At 41.9% G+C, this 18,809-nt stretch overlaps 1 protein-coding gene across 2 annotated transcripts; it reads left to right on the top strand.

Annotated features, from left to right (window-relative positions):
• Positions 1-5,038: 5,038 nt before the first annotated feature.
• On the top strand, positions 5,039-16,066 carry LOC102403241 (cytochrome c oxidase subunit 5A, mitochondrial). Of its 2 annotated transcripts, none has more exons than XR_006546790.2 (5): positions 5,039-5,249; positions 10,174-10,290; positions 12,451-12,572; positions 13,824-13,988; positions 15,901-16,066. XR_006546790.2 is itself a non-coding variant. In XM_006080658.3 (5 exons), the coding sequence occupies exons 1-4, from the start codon at positions 5,144-5,146 to the stop codon at positions 13,935-13,937; spliced, it is 459 nt and encodes a 152-aa protein (XP_006080720.1). In that variant the 5' UTR covers positions 5,041-5,143; the 3' UTR covers positions 13,938-13,946; positions 15,901-16,066. The 2 variants fall into 2 exon arrangements, 1 of the variants encoding a protein (XP_006080720.1); XM_006080658.3 differs by having other exon boundaries at positions 5,041-5,249; positions 13,824-13,946.
• The last annotated feature ends 2,743 nt before the right edge of the window (positions 16,067-18,809 follow it).

Raw genomic sequence — 18,809 nt, 5'->3', positions numbered from 1 at the left:
CCCATCTCAGGGGATCTTCTCAATCCACAGATCGAATCCAGGTCTCCCACATTGCAGGCAGATTCTCTAACCATCTGAGCCACCAGCGAAGACCTAGAATACTGGAGTGGGTACCCTATCCCTTCTCCAGTGCATCTTCCCAATCCAGGAATTGAACCAGGGTCTCCTGCATTGCAGGCAGATTCTTCACCAGCTGTGCTACAAGGGAAGCCCTGTGAAAGAAACCAGACCCCAAAGGACATTCATATTTATGTGAAATTTCTAGTGAAGCAAATCCATAAATACAGAAAGTAGATCTGTAGTTGCCTAGGGGTGGTGGGGTTCAGGGAATGAGGAGTGACTGCCATTGGGTATGGAGTTTCTCTTTGGGATGGTAAAAATGTTCTGGAACTAGATAGTGATAATGCTTATACAACATAGCAAATAAAAGGACACTGAATTATAGACTTTAAAAGGATGAATTTTCTGGTTTGTGAATTATATTTCAATCAAAAATTATATCCTTTAATGATGTTATCATAAAAGTAATAACTTAGGAAGTTACATAATAAGTATTAATTAATTATGAAAAAGTACTATTAGAGCTCTCCTATCTATATTCAATGGGCTTCCTAGGTGGCACTAGTGGTAAAGAACCCACCTGCCAATGCAGGAGACATAAGAGACATGGGTTCGATCCCTGGATTGGGAGGATACCTCTGGAGGAGGGCATGGCAATCCACTCCAGCGTTCTTTTCCAGAGAATCCCTTGGACAGAGGAGCCTGGCGGGCTGCAGTCCATGGGGTTGCAAAGAGTTGGACACTACTGAAGTGACTGAGCAAGCATGCATGCACTTGTATTGGATGGTGGCCCCGAGCAGGATCACCTTTGAAGGCTACCTCCTCCTGCCACCTTTTCTCCCTGATTCCCAGGTGATCCATGTGGTGTGTTTATCCACTCCACCTCTATGCCTTGTCCCTAGTCTCACAACCTGCCATGCCCTGGAAAGAACTTTCTACAATTTACAACAGAAAAATGCAACACTCACCATTTATTGAGTTCTATTTATTGAGGTATGTCCAGGCAGGACATAGTATTTTACACGCACTATGTTATATAATTTTCTCAATAACAAATTAGTAGGTTCCATCATTATTATCATTATATAGATGAATTAACTGTGGTTCAGGAAATTGGAATACCTTGCCTAAGGCCCTGCAGCAGAGCTGTAATTTAACAGTAGCAAGAATGTCATTCTCTCAGGTGCCCTCTCACATTCATCTCCTTTTCCGAAGCAGGCTAGTGTTGGGATTCCCATCACTAGAAGTGCCCAAGTGGGGACTTGGAAATGGAAGCAACATAGGATCAGTCAGACAAAGAACCACAAGCTACTTCCAGCCTTGAAATGACAGGATTCATTTTTTTTCCCCAAAGCATGCTTAATTCCCACCAGAGAAGACAAGAACTTTTCTTGCATGTGAACTTCACTTTACTAGAAAGTCACATGATGGAACGATGTCTGTGTCCGTACAAGCTCCTCAATAATCCCTCCCCTCTGCACACTTTAGAGGAAATGCCTCATCACAATTCTTTCAGGAGGAAGACTCTGCTGCAGCAGGAAGCTGATAGGCTGATCAACTGATGATGATGACATCCCTGAGGTATCAAAGTCCAGCTGCTGCTTTTCCATTGGGATAGCAAAGGATTTCGGGCCAAAGATGATACAGTCAAAAGACCCTGACAGCCTTGGGCAGGAACCAAGATGTCTGGTCTAAACCTATCCCAGAGAAAGTAGACAGAATGGGCTGCAGGGGCACAACTGGAGAAGAACTTGGGAATAAGCAGAGGCTTCCCGATCTAAGTGAGGTAATGGGCTGAATTCAAAGATGGCCCCCAGGGTTCATGTCCCCTAGTGTACATGCCTTGTATAAACAGGGCTGAATTTGTGAAAGTGATGGGATATATCATTCTCAAGATTAGTACTAATCCATTTACTTTGAGTTAATCAAAAGAGAGATTATGCTGGATGTGCCTGAAGCCTAATCAGATGAGGCCTCCTTTAAAGGAGGGTGAAGTGTCAGAGATACTTTCCTGTTGGTTTGAAGAAATAAACGGTGGTACTGTGAGGGGACCTACAGAGGATCCATGTGGTAAGGCCCTGAGGGTGGCCTCTAGGAGCTGAGGGTGATCCTTGGCTGACAGCAAGAAAAAAAACGGGGACTTAGTCCTACAACTGCAAGGAACTGAATTCTGCCAGCAACCTGAACAAGCCTGGAAGAGGACTCTGAGCTTCAGGTGAGACCGCAGACCTGGCTGACATCTTGATTTCAGTCTTGTAAGACCCTGAGAAGAAAAATCAGTTATGCTATGAAGGCATAACTGACCTACAGAAATGAGAAATAATAAATGGGTATTGTTTTAAACTTAGTTTGTGGTAAATTATCATTCAGCAATAATAAAGTTAATACAGGGACTTCCTGGTGACACAGTGGATGGGAATCGGCCTGCCAGTGCAGGGGACAAAGGTTCGATCCCTGGTCTGGGAAGATTCCACATACCTTGGGTAACTAAAGCCCATTGAGCCCTGGTGCCACAACTACTGAAGCCCGTGTACCCTAGAGCCTGTGCTCCACAAGAGAACCCACCGCAATGAGAAACCTGTGCACCACAACGCAGAATAGGCCCTGCTCACCACAACTAGAGAAAGCCCCCACACAGCAATGAAGATCCAGCACAACCAAAACAACAACAACTAATACAGGTCATAAGGACTTAGAACTGCCCTCAAGGTAGCAGGGGGTTCAGAATTTGCTGAGAAGCCAGCAAAGTCTACCTTTGTGGGTAGTGGGGAAAGAAAATTTCTGCAGTCAGAAAAACCTGGGCTCAAATCTAAGCACTATTCTTAATATTTATCAGTTATGTGATTCTTGGGGAAGTGTCCTTTGAATCTATTACTTCATCCATAAAATAGGGGTAAATACTCACCTCACAACACTGTTATGAGGCTTAGATGGGATAATAAATAGTTTGTAGCTTGCAGTGGCACAAAATTAATTATGATCATAATTGTTTTTGAAAACAACGAAAACATACAATATTACAGTAGCCAATCTAAGGTACTGCAAGCAGAGACAAGTACAACACCTTACAATTTGGGATTGGGATTCAAGTGCCATGTAGCCAGCGCTTTTTCTTTTTCATTTTTTTTTAGCCGAGCAAGGCTTGAGGGATTTTAATTCCCTGACCAGGGGCTGAACCGAGACCACAGCAGTGAAAGCACTGAATCTTAACCACTGGACTGCCAGGGAACTCCCAACTCATTGCTTTCTTTCTCAAGTTTTTATCTTTTTTTTTTTAATTGGAGTATAGTTGATTTACAATGTTAACTTCTGCTGCACAGCAAAGTGAATCAGTTACACATATACATATATCCACCTCTTTCTAGATTCTTTTTCCAGTCCTTTTTATTTTTAAAACATATTTATTTATTTATATTTTTGCCTGCACTGGGTCTTCATTGTCACCCACCAGCTTTCTCTGGTTGAGGCAAATGGGGGCTACTCTTCCTCGTGGTGCGTGGGCTTCTCATTGCAGTGGCCTCTCTTGTTGCAGAGCACTGGCTCTAGGCACTGGGGTCCCAGTAGTTGTGGCCCACAGGCTTAGTTGCTCCTCAGCATGTGGGATCTTCCCAAAGGAGGGATCCAACCCATGTCCCCTGAATTGACAGGCAGATTCTTAACCACTGGACCACCAGGGAAGTCCCTTCCAGTGCTTTCTCAATCATGAGAGCCCTGCCCTCTCCTGGGCATCTAGTGCTTGGCAATTGAATGAATATTATTTGAAATCAAAGAGGTCATATTTCCCCAGGTGTCTTTTCAATATTTTGGTGGGAGAAAATGAGGACAGTGCTTTCTACAAAGCTTTTTTATCATTGTCCCAGCCAGGTTCATATCCCTTAAAGCCATACTGCTAGGGAGGAAGCAGAAAAGGGTTATCTGCTGAAACCCTAGAGACAGGGCCTAGAGTCAGCAAGCAAAGCCTGAATCCCCATCTTTTCTTTCCTCAGTAGTTCCAGGGATAGAGAATGAGGGATAACAAGACAAGAGACTTGTCTCATTAACATTGCATGGCAGCTAGGTAATTCAGGCCTGGGGAAAGTGATCCGGCTGCTGAGGAACTCAAGGTCAGAATGCAGTTAATGAGGCCAAATTAGATGTTAAAAGTCGGCACTGGGGAATTCCCTGATGGCCCAGTGGTTAAGAATCCGCCTTGCAGAGGATGAGGGTTCAATCCTTAGTTGCGGAGCTAAGATACCACATGCTACAGAGCAACTAAGTCCCCAGCAGCCACAACTACTGAGCCCACGAACCCTAGAGACGGGAGTGTCACTTGAACATCCTCTCCCCGGCCAACAAAAGATCCTGCATGAGGAAACGGAAGACCCCACGTGTCACAACTAAGACCAGAAGCACACCCCCACGCAAAAAAAAAAAAAATCTTGCAACTTAATCAACCCTCCTCCTGTAGAGACTGGAGGAGGGTATGTCACCAGAAATATCCAGGTGAGTGCTGGAACTGGGAATTGGGTGAAAAGAGCCTCGATTGCAGGCAAGCAATCTAATTTCAGAGCCCATTTGTTAAGTGATTGGACTCTTTGAATGCTTGCGGGTTTCTGGTATAAGAAAAGTTACCAAAAAGGTCCTTTATACGAAGGCAGTCATTCTGTCCCACTCTCTTATTTTAGGCTCAAACCTGGGAAGGAAAGAGCAAAGAAGGCATTTTTTAATTATAATTTGTAGTGTTATTTTCGCATGTTGAGGTGCAGGAGTCATCTCCCGAGCCGGATCTGAACCGCGCTACTGTCTACTGACGGCTCTTCCCCTGCCTTCCATTCCTCGCTCCACAACGGCCGCTGCCTTCCAAGGGACCAGAGAGCCGTGGTGAAGCGGCGCCGAAATAGTTTGTCCTCAGCGCGCCGCCGTAGCCCGCCGGTGGCCGCGTGACGCCTTCTTTCCGCCAAGGCGCGAGCGCCGCAGTGGGCGGACCCTTATGCTCCGCCCACCGTGCGTCGGTGCGTGAGTACGGCCCCCACGAGCTCCCGAGCGGTCGTGGGCTCACACCCGGCTTCTCTTCAGCCTTAACCTGTGCGCCGCCATCGCCGTCATGCTAGGCGCCGCTGTCCGCCGCTGCTCTGTAGCTGCAGCCGCAGTCGCCCGGGCCAGCCCTCGAGGCCTCCTGCACCCCACTCCGGCCCCCGGCCAAGCCGCCGGTAAGGCTCCCGCCTGCCGCTGTCCGCGCCCGCGTGTCCTTGCGGTGACCTGGGCCCCCGCCGCCACGCGATGGCAGGCTCTCCCAGAGGCCTAGCTCCTGCCTTGCGGGCCGGCGGCCGAACCTGGTGACCGCTTGCCGTACTCGCCGCCGCCTCGAGTTGTGGAGGACTCGAGGTCGCGACCCCGGGGCCCCCCTCGGCGCGACTTCCTGGTGCGGGCACCGCGGACCGATCAAATGTGGACCTGCTGTGGGCGCCAAGGAGGGGGCGCAGCGCACCTCCCGTGCCCACCGGACCCCTTCGGTCCCCAGGCCGTGACCGTGCCCCGGCGCTGACCCTGCGGCCACCTGACTAGGAGTGGCCACCGCCGGCCTGCAGCGCTTCGGCGAAGGTGACATTGAGCTCAGGGTAGGGGCGGGGGTGATCCCTCCGGGGTCCCCGGCACCGCTGCCCCCAGCGTCTTCCGAGAACACGTTATACTTCCGTGTGCGACAGTTATCAGACGTGTCTCGGTTAGCGTTTTGTCCGTCACTTAACCAGACCATTCTGGTATTTTTAGAGACTGCCGTGCCACTTTCTAATTCTTAAACTTTTACGATAGATCGACGTGTGTAGTTATTTCCTGAGGCCTGGAAGAGGGACTGACTTGATAGATCTTCTAAGGCTCTTATTTCAGAAATTGGGTATCACAGACCCAGAAATAGGGGGTTCTGCCTATATGGGGAAGCTTTATGTTTTTGCTTCCGGTTAGAAGCCTGATTGCGGAGTATAAGATGTTCTGCTGATTCCTGTCTCTTGTTCTGCCTTCCTGTTAAGTCTGTTCCTGGAGACTTTGTGTCTAGCACTTTTAATTATTTTAACTGCACTTTGATTTCGGCCCATGATGGTAGTATATGCTACATTAAGAAATTTGGCCCCTAAGCATGCATATTTAAACGTATGAACTCAAACTCTTGCTAAGGTTAGACAAAGTGATTTATCTCCTAATCATTCTAGCCGCCCTCTTAAGCATAATTCATATACAAAAAACTTTATTTTAGGTGTTGTCCCATAAACCTAAATATTTGCCACAAGGAGGCAGTCATGGTTACGTTCATTTCAACTGCTTTCTAGCTGTGTGACCTTGGACATGTTAGTTAAACCCTAAGACTCAGTTGCCTAAGTCTAAAATTGGGATACTATTTAATAGTTGTGAGGTTTAAATGAGATAATGTTAACTCTCAAGACCTTTCCTGGCACAAATGCTTGAAACATATTTGCTTTATTTTTATAGTGCCTTTCATTATTGCATATTATAGGTGAGGTTTATTATCATTATGAGACTGAAGAAATTTCATGCAATTAAAAGTCAGAAAGGCTTAAGATTCTTGGATAGCCTCTGGAGGGGTTAACCTGGGGAGCTTTAAGTTTGCTGTAAATAAGTAGCAACCCAAACTTAATATTTTCTCCCACTTCAGCCTCCACCTGGTAACAGAATTGTTTTCCAATAACTACTGAATTAGATAATTAAATATTTTGAATAATTGCTAGATTCTCCAGCCAACCCTTAAGAGTTACACAGTCCTCACCCCTATTCCTTACCCTGATAGGCTATGAAAAGGTGGGAGGAGTTTCTGCTTTCTCTTTCTTGGTGGAGGGCTAAATTTAAGTAGCATTTTTAATTACCTTCCAACCTTTTCTGCACCACTCCCACATTTATAGATTTCCAGCTTTTGGGCCCCTAAACCTTGTACTACTGTATAGCTGTCTTTGAGTTTGTTTATGTACCCTTTACATTAGTCAGTTCTTTTCATTATGCCTTAGAATCACCACCACCAAAATGCCTGTTCTTTGAGCTTTGTCTGAGCTGTTTAGTTACTGAAGGGCATTAATGAGCCACTTAATTTTTCTAAATATGTTTGCTTAAAAAAAAAAAACTTCCTTAACGGAATGCCAAAAAGCAGTGTTAGAAATAGATTTTTAGATTGTAGCCCTAGAAATGTCCCAGTTTTTTTTAACAGATGCTTCTCTTTTTCTACTCTGGAACCTTTATATAAAAACACCGAGTAACTGTTTTTCAAAATAGTTTACCATACAAGCCTCAAAACTAGGTGGAAATGCTGTACATAGGGGGTGGTGTGAGGGATATAATTTACCTAAAAATCAGAATGTTGGGCATGTCCATAACTAGAAGAATAGATTCTGCTTTACTTATGACTGGAATAAGGAATATAATGTAAACCATTGGGAAAGTGAATTTTCCTCAACCTGGGATCTATGTGTGTTCCCAGTGCTTGCTTGGTTTTCTAAATAGCTGTCTCATGCACTGTCTTCGTTTTTTAAAACAACCAGTTTGTAATTTGGGACTCTCGGAAGGAAGGTGAACAAATCATTGAAGGTGATCCATTGATCTCCCTGACTAGGATTTGCATTTGTTGGTCATCTTTTTCACAGTTAGAAAACAAAACCACAGTCATCTAGTTGAAATCCGTGCCCAGCAGTGAGCGAAAGAAATTCGTTATCATGAAACAATTTACTGGATGATTGGGAAGGTACACTTAATAGTTGCCTCTAGGGAGATAATTATATACTTCATTTTTCTTGAGTAAATACTTAGAAGTGGAATTACTGTGTTTGGTAGGTGTATATTTAATTTGATAAGGAACTGCTTAACAGTTTATATTTCAATTATATACTTGCACTTTTTTCAGTTAAGGATAACTTTAGTTTTTGAAAAAGATGGTTTACAAATTTTGGGTGATGGTGGGCTGAAAGGTTGTTTTTGATATGTTAAGCCTTTAAAAATAACTAGAAATTATACCAAGCTCTTAAAATTCATATAATAAGAGATGCAACTTGAAGAATGTTTTATTTTTAGGAATTATGATTTCTATAAATAGATCAATTAAGACACTTCTAGATAAGGATTAATTTAAAGCTACACTGAGTACATACCTACAAGGTTACTAAGCCCTAGGCAGAATGTTAACCTGGCTTTCATTTTTACTCCTCATACTCTGCTAAGGTAGGGAGAAGGCAGTGGCACCCCACTCCAGTACTCCTGCCTGGAAAATCCCATGGGCAGAGGAGCCTGGTGGGCTGCAGTCCATGGGGTCGCTGAGGGTCAGACATGACTGAGCGACTTCACTTTCACTTTTCACTTTCATACATTGGAGAAGGAAATGGCAACCCACTCCAGTGTTCTTGCCTGGAGAATCCCAGGGACGGGGGAGCCTGGTGGGCTGCTGTCTGTGGGGTCGCACAGAGTCGGACATGACTGAAGCAGACTTAGCAGCTGCTAAGGTAGTGGTGTCTGCATTTTACAGATAAGGAATATAAAACCTGAGTTAATTAACAACAAGAGAGTGAAGAGCCTAGAAGTATCTGACCACTAGGCTCTGCTGCCTCCTAAAACCCAAAGGTAAAAATTCCTTCTCCCACCTCCTGCCCCATTCAGAGGCTGCTGCTAAGTCGCTTTAGTCGTGTCTGACTCTGTGCGACCCCAGAGACGGCAGCCCACCAGGCTCCCCCGTCCCTGGGATTTTCCAGGCAAGAACACTGGAGTGGGTTGCCATTTCCTTCTCCAATGCATGGAAGTGAAAAGTGAAAGTGAAAGTGAAGTCGTGTCCGACCCTCAGCGACCCCATGGACTGCAGCCTACCAGGCTCCTCCATCCATGAGATTTTCCATTCAGAGGCTATTCAGAAGGAATTTAGATTTCTTAACTCCCAATTCACTGTCCACTTAACAAGCAGAAACTGAAAATGAAAGGCTTTTCATATGGTGCTGGAAAAGGGTATATTGATTGGGAGCAGAGTGCTAAGGGTGTCCTGTTTTCTTGATAGTGTTATATTTAAAAATCTCACTCCTTAGAAATCTAATAAAACTTTTTTTTCATTGAGTGTAGGTGAACTTTTTTTTTTTAATTGTTAGCTGCGCTGGGTCTTCATTGCTTCTAGCGGTCTTTTTCTAGTTGTGTGAGTGGGGGCTACTCTTCACTTGTGGTCCATGTGCTTCTCGTTGTGACTTTTTAAATTAAGAAAATATATGTTAGAAATTTGCTTCATTACTAGAATGGAGGGAATTCCCTGGCAGTCCAGTGGTTAGGGCTCTGTGATTCCACTGAAGGGGGCACAGGTTCCTCCCTGATCTGGAAAGTAAGATCCCACATACCACATGGCACAGCCAAAAAAAACATAGAATGGATATCATTTTACTTACTTCTTGGCTGTGCAACTTAAGGGATCTTAGTTTCCCAGTTAGGGCTTGAACCCAGGCCCTGGGCAGTTGAAGCACAAAGTCATAAGCATTGGACCACCAGGGCATTCCCAAGAATGAACATTATTTTAAATTAGGAATTAATACTGTTTATCATAAAAATAAGTTTATAAAGAAAATTTTTCTTTCCAGAGATAACCACTGTTAACAGTTACACACCAGCATTACACATAAGTGAGAAAAGCATAAACATACATCTGTAGTACTTTTTGTTTTACTTTTCAGTGCTTAATTTTTTTTTTTTTTTTTTGGCTGTGATGGGTCTTAGTTGCAGTACGCAGGATCTTCATTGCAGCACGCGGGTTCTTAGTTATGGCATGTGGGATCTAGTTCCCTGACCACAGATCGAACCCAGGCCCCCTGCACTGGGAGCTCAGAGCCTTAACCACTGGACCACCAGGGAAGTCCCTCTGTGCTTAGTTTTTTAAGATGTTTTTTTCAAATCAGTACGTAAGATTTATTTCATTTGACCTGGTGAATAATTTTTTTACCATGACATGCATAGCTGATTCAAAACCTAAGGCATTGAATGAATGTAATACCACTGAACTGTACATTTAGAAATGGTTAAGATAGTAGACTTTGTGTGTATTTTAAGACACACCCCAAAAAGGAAAAAACCAGTCAAGTCCTGTACATTGAAGTTGCTGTTCTTCCTCCCCTGTAGCTGTCCAGTCACTTCGCTGCTACTCCCATGGGTCACATGAGACAGACGAGGAGTTTGACGCTCGCTGGGTGACGTACTTCAATAAGCCAGATATTGATGCTTGGGAGTTGCGTAAAGGTAATTGGAACACAGGCATATGTGTCTATTTTAATACAGAATTATGAACTGCTGTGTGGTCTTCCACTACTCTGTTAAAAGTAACTACAGTTAACCCTTGAAAAACGTGGGGGTTAGGGACATTGACGCCCACTTGCACATAGAAAATCCATATACAACTTTACAGTTGGCCCTTCTGACCCACAGTTCTGAGTCCAAGGTTCTCCGTATATGGATTCAGATCATGTAGTATTTATGAAAAAAATCTCTGTGTAAGTGGACACATAGAGTTCAAACCCATGTTCAAGGGTCAGCTGTATTTTGAAAAAAACATGTATCATGTAGACGAGGTATTGTCATGCATCTTGCAATTAGGAAAGTTTATAGTTTCCAGAGTACGTGTTTCCTGTAAAGCAGGGTTTTGAAGGAGGCCCAGTTGATGTTTTGGGCCAGACAGTTCCTTGTTGCAGGGGCTGTCCTTTGCATTGTAGGATGCTTAGCAGCATCCTTGGTTTCTACCCACTAGATGCTAACACCCCCACAAACCCCCAGTTGTGACAACCAAAAATGTCTCCTAAGGGACAAAATCATCACTGCTATAGAGACAGGCCAAGGTGAGCAAGATTGAGCAATTGTGTAACTTTGAATAAATAGGTAATTTATTTAAGTAGTCATTTGGTTTTCTTCCCCTCTTCGTAATAGTTTGGGATTTTTGTTATTTTTATTCTCGGTTGTGATTTATCTGTCTTGCCCTGAGTAAGTGTCCTATCAGAGTACGCTAGAATTTGTTTATCCTAAATTTGTAAATGTGCATTTAACATGAGTAAGTAGCATTAATAATAACCAAGCTAGTAGACTGATAGATAATTTTAAGTGTAGGCAGTTCATATCAGATGAAGAATTCATTCTATGCCTATATTCTAGCATCGCAGTCACTGGTGTCCTTTGTTTTAATATTTTAAAATTAATAAAAGCCAGAAACCTAAGTGCTTCATACTTCTCCACAGGCATGTAATGACTCCATTTTGCTGCAACTAGGGAAATTCTTATTGGATAATCTTGAGTAGAAGTAATGAAAAGAACTGTTCTGCATTCCCATTAAGAGAATCTTAAATTTTATGATGTGTCATTTTGTGCAGAGCCAAAAGTAATCATGCCCAGTATTTTCTGGTTAAATGTTTATGACTCTGCACTAATGGTTCTCTATATCGCCTTAAAGTCCTCATTTGGGCTTCATTACTTTCTCATTAAGTATTTCCCTGGTTGTTTTTAGATTATTTTTCAGTCAGATCTATTTTAAAGCAGTCCAAGTACATACATTGTACTAAGAGATAAAGATATGAGTTGAAAATGACCGTCTTGTTTGAAAAGAAACCAGCTAATTTTGAAGATAGTGTTTGCATTTAAAATCACTCTCAAGCTTATTATTTTTTGGTTGTACTATGTGGTTTGTAGGATCTTTGTTCTCCAATCAAGGATCAAACCTTGGCCCCGGGCAGTGGAAATGCCAAGTTCTAACCATTGGACCACCAGGGAATTCCTAGTTATCTCATTTTAGAGATAATAGAAGGCAATGGCAACCCACTCCAGTATTCTTGCCTAGAGAATCCTGTGGACAGAGGAGCCTTGTGGGCTGCTGTTCATGGGGTTGCACAGAGTCGGACACGACTGAAGCAACTTAGCATCCCTGCATGCATTGGGGAAGGAAATGGCAACCCACTCCAGTATTCTTGCCTGGAGAATCCCAGGGACAGAGGAGTCTGGTGGGCTGTCGTCTATGGGGTGGCACAGAGTGGGACACAACTAAAGCGAATGGCAACCCACTCCAGTGTTCTTGGCTGGAGAATCCCAGGGACGGGGGAGCCTGGTGAGCTGCCATCTATGGGGTCGCACAGAGTCGGACACGACTGAAGCGACTTAGCAGCAGCAGCAGAGATAATAGAGGCCCAGGGACTTACTTGGTGGTCCAATGGTTAAGACTCCACGCTTCCACTGAAAGAAGCATAGGTTTGATCCATGGAAGGGAAGTTCTGCATGCCATATGGTAGAGCAAAAAAAAAACTAGCAGATCAAACAGACAAGATCACATGTCTATGGTTCAATAAAAAAGTATGGATAACTAAATTGTAGTTTAAGTGAGGATATTCCAGATTGATATGACCCCTCTTTTTAATTTGACAGGGATGAACACACTTGTTGGCTATGACCTGGTTCCAGAGCCCAAAATCATTGATGCTGCTTTGCGGGCATGCAGACGTTTAAATGATTTTGCTAGTGCAGTTCGCATCCTAGAAGTTGTTAAGGTCAGTGAAATAACAATGCTAAGGTTGTTCTGGAAGTAGGTGGACTATTGATTAGGTATTAGCGTATTCTGTATTTTTGAATTTGTTAAAATACCTGAAATTAGTTTTTATATAGTTAGGGGGAATGTACATTGTGGTTATATTCTCTTTGGAGAGTATTTGGGAGAATTTATTCAGGAATTTATTTTGTTAGAATTTCAGCAATCCCATTTGAGAATTTATCTTAAGGAAATAATTAAGAATTGCAGTTTATCTTTGTGCTGCTTGTGATATGAAATTAAGTGTTGCCAGTGGCTTCTTAAAATGGGACTTCCCAGAGGAGGTTATTATTAATGCTGTAGAAGTGTATTTAACATTTAAGATATTCATGTTAATTGAAGGAAATTATGAAATAATTTTTTGTGGTATATCCCCTTTTTATTAAAAAGTATAGAGACAATGATCAAAATGTAAGGATATGTACTTTCTTCTCTCTTATTTGATTATAGTTTTTAATTTTTCTATTAAAACTCAGACCAATTTTAAATAAGAATTTTATAATTTAAAAAATACACTTAAGGAGACCTAGAATTTGTTAGACAGAAGAATAATATAATAACTTGACACTGTCTTAGTCTATTTGACCTAATATTTGTCTCTGAAGAATGTTGTGACAATAGAGGTGTAATTGTATATTATGGTAAGTATTCCTCAAAGCTCTCTTGCCTTGGAAATAAGTATTCTCTACGTGTAGCTCTTCATGAAAAGACTTGTATATTCTATAGGAAAGAAATGCAAGGTCTGTAAGAGGGAAAGTATGACAATACTTTATCTAAAATGGGTAAGATAATTAAGGGTTCTGTGGGCTATCAAGCCATTCAGCACCAGTAGTTAATTCAGTTAGGATCTCAAATTGAGGCAAATTAAGAAACTTTTTTCATGTTAACTTAATTATTCCTGTTGCCTGCTGGGCACATTTAATTGCCATCACAAAATTCTGTCATCACTACCTTCTTTTCCAGTAACTCAAGGCTTTAAAATGTTTCTTTCCCCCTGGATTTAGTAGTCTTAGTCTCCAGGTGTCCTAACAGTCTACCTTGAATAGTGCCTATGTAAGTTGCTCTCTCTTTTGAACGAATATGTTAACTTAAAAGTAGGTGACTTATATTCCCTGCTGCTAGCCTCTGCATATGACTGAAAGCATTTTCAGCTTCATTTTGTTAATAGAGACAGCTTTTCGGAGCTAAATGTGAGTATTGTCTTTGCCATCAGGACAAAGCAGGACCTCATAAGGAAATCTACCCCTATGTCATCCAGGAACTTAGACCAACTTTGAATGAACTGGGAATCTCCACTCCAGAGGAACTGGGCCTTGACAAAGTGTAAACCCCATGGGTAAGATATACCTGAATAAGGCAAGAAAGGATCCAGGGAGGGGTGAGTGAGTGGCATTACAGTATTCTCAGAGAAAGACCTTTTCATGGCTTTGATAGAGGCTGTGAGCTTAGAGAGTACCTGTGATGATTAATTTAAAGAATTAGAATTGTTGTTTCTAGTTGTTATAATTGTTCTTTTATTGGTGTAAAGGCAAGTTAAAAAACCTACTTTAAAATCTATATAATATAAAATATTTCAAGGGTAAAGAATAGCATAGGGAATAAATGTAACCATACTCAAATTTTGAGATACTATTTTTGCCATATTTGCTTTAGTTTCTCCCTCTCCCCCAAGAAATGAGAGGTTTTACATAAAGTTGAAGCCCTCTCTCTACCTTTTTCCTAATTCCAGCTCTTTAACCTCTCCTCAATTAAGGTAATCCACTACATACCAGGTATTCATCATGCATGCTTTTATACATCTTTATTTTAATATCAGGGTTTTATTAATTTGATGCTTCTGTTATTGTATGCCCAAGTTGAAATATAATAGGTAATATTCATTGATAATACAAACTTGATACCTTGTGGAAAATACAGACTAGGTAATAAAACCAGTCACAAGATTGCCGGGTAGTGAGCAGTACGCAGAAAATCCTTTGTAAAACAGAAAAAAATACATAAGTAATAATGCTTATATTTATTTTATTTAACAAACACATATAGTCTATATAACTCTTTTATGTATGAGGTACTGTTTTATGTGCTTTATAAACTCATTTAATCCTCTTGAACAGTCCTGTGAAGTACTTATTATTATTACACTTATTCCCATTTTACTATTTTACTAATGAGGAAAAGGAGGCACCTTGTCCAAAGTCATACAAGTAGTAGAGGAACCCACATTTAAACCAAGGCAGCATGGGGTCGCTAAGAGTTGGACACAACTGAGCGACTTCACTTTCGCTTTTCACTTTCATGCATTGGAGAAGGAAATGGTAACCCACTCCAGTGTTCTTGCCTGGAGAATGCCAGGGACGGGGGAGCCTGTTGGGCTGCCGTCTCTGGGGTCACACAGAGTTGGACATGACTGATGCAACTTAGCAGCAGCAGCAGCAGTCTGGCTCCAGAGTCCATTGTTTTTACTATGCCATACATCCTTTGTAGGCATTGCAGTACTAAAGCATTTACTAAGGCCATTGTCTTATTTCTCAGATGTAAATAATGAGGCTTAAATAGAAGATTTGCTTCCTAAGAGTAAGAAGTTTATTTTTAAAAGGTGAAACTAAGCTATCTTATAAAAGTTTCAGTAAAAGTGGACCCAAAATTATTTTAAAAGCTAGTATCAGATCCTCACAAGATAAAGAAACAGTGACCAGGTTAGGGTACCATTAGTGAACACCTAATTCTACACTCTAAAAATCTTAAAGAATACCTACATTCAATCTTCCTACCACAGACTGAGCAGAAAATGCCTGAGGTTTTGAATTCAATTTTGAGATCTCTTTTTACAGCTTGCTTTGAAAGAAGAGTCTTAATTTTATCTTTGTCCATCTCTGTATCACCACTGTCTTTTCCTCCTCCCTGAAGCCAGATAGCACATCTTTGTGAAATGTGAAAAGGCTTTCATTTATCAAGTATTATTCCAAGGAGTCCAGAAGATCTTTGTTATATAGGATATTTTCTAGCTGCAGTAACATTGTATTTCTTTCACTTAAAAATTTTTAAGAGGGCAGCTCCCCAATACTTTTCTGATTAGAAAAGAATACTACCTCAATAATTACCAGGTGGATAACAACAAAAAAGCCAAAGAGCCAGTACCTGGTGTGTTGATTTTTGGCAGGATTAAGAAAGGGCAGAAGAGACTACACAGAGGCAGCGATTTCCTTGGGCTGTTGCTCTAGAGGTTATTTTTAGTAAGATTTCTATCTTTTCTTTATTTCCCAGCTAATTTTTCATGTTTTCTCTTACAGATGGACTTCCCAAGGACTTATTGATAATGCTACTTGATTATAAACAGTCACCTGGAAATACTGATGATAACATATTACCTTATTCGAACAAGTTTTCCTTTGTTGAGTACCAAACCATGTAATGTAACTTGGACTTTAATAAAAGGGAAATGAGTTTGAACTGAAATTAGGTATTTCATGTGTTTGCATTGAAAGGCAGGGGGAAAAAAAAAATTATTATAGGGTCATTGATTTCACTGGTTGCCACGTTATATGTTGAGAGAACTGCTTCAGTTTTCTGGAAACCATCCAACGTGAGTCAGCTACATTAACATATTTGGATGCACTTGCTGGTAAATTAGCTAAAATTTTTTTAAAAAGTAATTTCATATAGAATTTTCTTTTTAAAAAATTATTTATTTGGGTGTGTAAGGTCTTCGTTGCTGCGTGCGGGATTTCTCTAGTTGCAGCAAGCAGAGGCTTTTCTTTTGTTGTGGAGCACAGGCTTTAGCAGTTGCAGCATGCTGGCTCAGTAGTTGTGGTGCATGGGCTTAGTTGCTCCTCAGCATGTAGGATGGTCCCAGACCAGGGATCGAACCTGTGTCCCCTGCCCTGGCAGGGAGATTCTTAACCACTGAACCACTGGGGAAGTCCAGTGTAGAATTTTCTAGTTGACAGGGCCAGCAAGTACTCTGGGCTTAGAGGGTTAGTTGTCTGTGGGTACAGATCAAATTGTGTACTTTCCCAAAAATGGGTGAAATAAAGTTTTTAAAGTAGTCATTGAGATAATCTTTAGGATGTGCTCTGTAGAAGCCAGCCCCTTAGTGCTTCTCATCTTCCCTACCTGTTCTTCCCTAGCAGTACAGTATTAGCCTTGGACATCAAAGAATTTGCTGTGGTAGATTTGGAGGCTTTCTGCTTAAAGAACTGAGTAAATGGGTTTCCTTCTTGAGAGAATAAAATACACAATCCTGTCTTACTTTGTTGTTGTTGTTTAGTCACTCAGTTGTGTCTGACTCTCTTGTGCCACCATGGACTGTGGTTCACCAGGCTCCTCTGTCCATGGGATTTCCTAGGCCAGAATACTGGATGGGTTGCCATTTCCTTCTCCAGGTATCTTCCTGACCCAGGGGTCAAACCTGAGTGTCCTGCATTGGCAGGCAGATTCTTTACCACTGAGCCACCAGGGAAGCTTTGTCTTACTTTAGATGCCGCATAATACTGGAAGCCAGCTGCTGGATAAAGAGGTTCTAGGTTTGAGTGAGTTCTAGTACAGCCAGTTTGACTGCTTCATCAGGTGAACTGGATTAATATTAGGTTGAAATTTTGATGTCTTCTCTCCTAAAGCCATGTAAGGAAGTGTTAGTAAAATCAGTTTTGGGGAACTTCGCTGGTGGTCTAGCAGTTAAGACTTTGTGCTTCCACTGCAGGGGGCACAGATTCAATCTCTGGTCTCCTCAGTCAAGGAACTAAGATCCTGCATGCTGTGCAGTGCAGCCAAAAAGAAGGAAAAAAGTAAAATCAGTTTTGATAAGGTTTAATACAAATGACCTTTTATGAAAGGCTGATTCCCTACAAGAAAGATCCTTCTTTCCCCCTTTTTTTAAGAAGTAGAGATGTGAAATAAATTAACTGTTTATGGTTGTCTTCTTTCAGATGGTGCTAGAATAGTAGAGAGACAACTTGACAGGTAGGGCTTCTATCCTAACAGAATGGGATCTCTAGCTTTTTCTTTCCCTACTTTCTGTTTTGAGAATTTTCAAAGCAGTGAATGGTTTGCTACATTTGTTTTGTTCTAGTTGATGTACACTTTTCCCTCAGTCATTTAAAAGTGAGTTGCAGACATGACACTTTAACCCTGAATACGTAAGCAACATCTAAGAGAAATTTCTCTGAAGGAGCTCAGCCCTGGGATTTCTTTGGAAGGAATGATGCTAAAGCTGAAACTCCAATACTTTGGCCACCTCATGCGAAGAGTTGACTCATTGGAAAAGACTCTGATGCTGGGAGGGACTGAGGGCAGAAGGAGAAGGGGACGACAGAGGATGAGATGGCTGGATGGCATCACTGACTTGATGGATGTGAGTCTGAGTGAACTCCGGGAGTTGGTGATGGACAGGGAGGCCTGGCGTGCTGCGATTCATGGGGTCGCAAAGAGTCGGACATGACTGAGTGACTGATCTGAACTGAAAGAGATTTCTCCTAAGTAACCACAGTACCATTAATATGCTTCAAGAACTTTGGCATAAAATACATACAATTCATTTTTCTGAAGAGTCCAGGCCAGTTAGAGTAGAATAATGTCCTGCATTTGCATCTTCCTGGTTGTTCATTAAAATCTAGTTAAACTTCCCTAGTGGTCCAGTGGTTAAGAATCCACTTTGTAATCAGTGCAAGGGACTTGGGTTCAATACCTGGTTGGGGAGTAAAGATCCAGCACGACATGGAGCAACTAAACTAAGCTGAGCCCCATGGACTCCTGGGCCACAGCGAAAGACCCCCCATGACAGCAAAAGATCCCACGTGCTGCTACTAAGACCCGATGCAGCCAATTAAATATTTTTTTTTTAATCCAGTTAAACATTTTTGACAAGAATACAGTAGTATCCCCCACCCCGCCCTTTATATGCAGTTTTGCTTTCTGCAGTTTGTTACTCATTGTCAACCACAGCCTGAAAATATTAAATGGAACATTTCGTAAATAAGTTTTAAATTGAACTCTGCTCTGAGTAGTGTGATGAAATCTCTCACCTTCCCTCTCCATCCCATTAGTCACTTAGAAGCTGTCTTAGTTGTCAGATTGATGGTCATGGTATCATGGTACCTGTGTTCAAGAAATTTTACTTATATCACCAAAGTGCAAGAGTAGTAATACTGCCAATTTGCATATGTCAAAGAGAACCTATAAAGTGCTTCCTTTTAAGGAAAGA

Source organism: Bubalus bubalis, chromosome 20, assembly GCF_019923935.1.
Source record: "Bubalus bubalis isolate 160015118507 breed Murrah chromosome 20, NDDB_SH_1, whole genome shotgun sequence".
NCBI lineage: Eukaryota > Metazoa > Chordata > Mammalia > Artiodactyla > Bovidae > Bubalus > Bubalus bubalis.
This window is presented reverse-complemented; position numbering and strand designations above follow the sequence as displayed.

Coding starts and splice junctions, on each gene's coding strand:
- LOC102403241 (XM_006080658.3), top strand. CDS start 5,144: ATGCTAGGCGCCGCTGTCCGCCGCTGCTCTGTAGCTGCAGCCGCAGTC. Junction 10,291..12,450: donor TGCTTGGGAGTTGCGTAAAG/GTAATTGGAACA, acceptor TTAATTTGACAG/GGATGAACACACTTGTTGGC. Junction 12,573..13,823: donor GCATCCTAGAAGTTGTTAAG/GTCAGTGAAATA, acceptor CTTTGCCATCAG/GACAAAGCAGGACCTCATAA.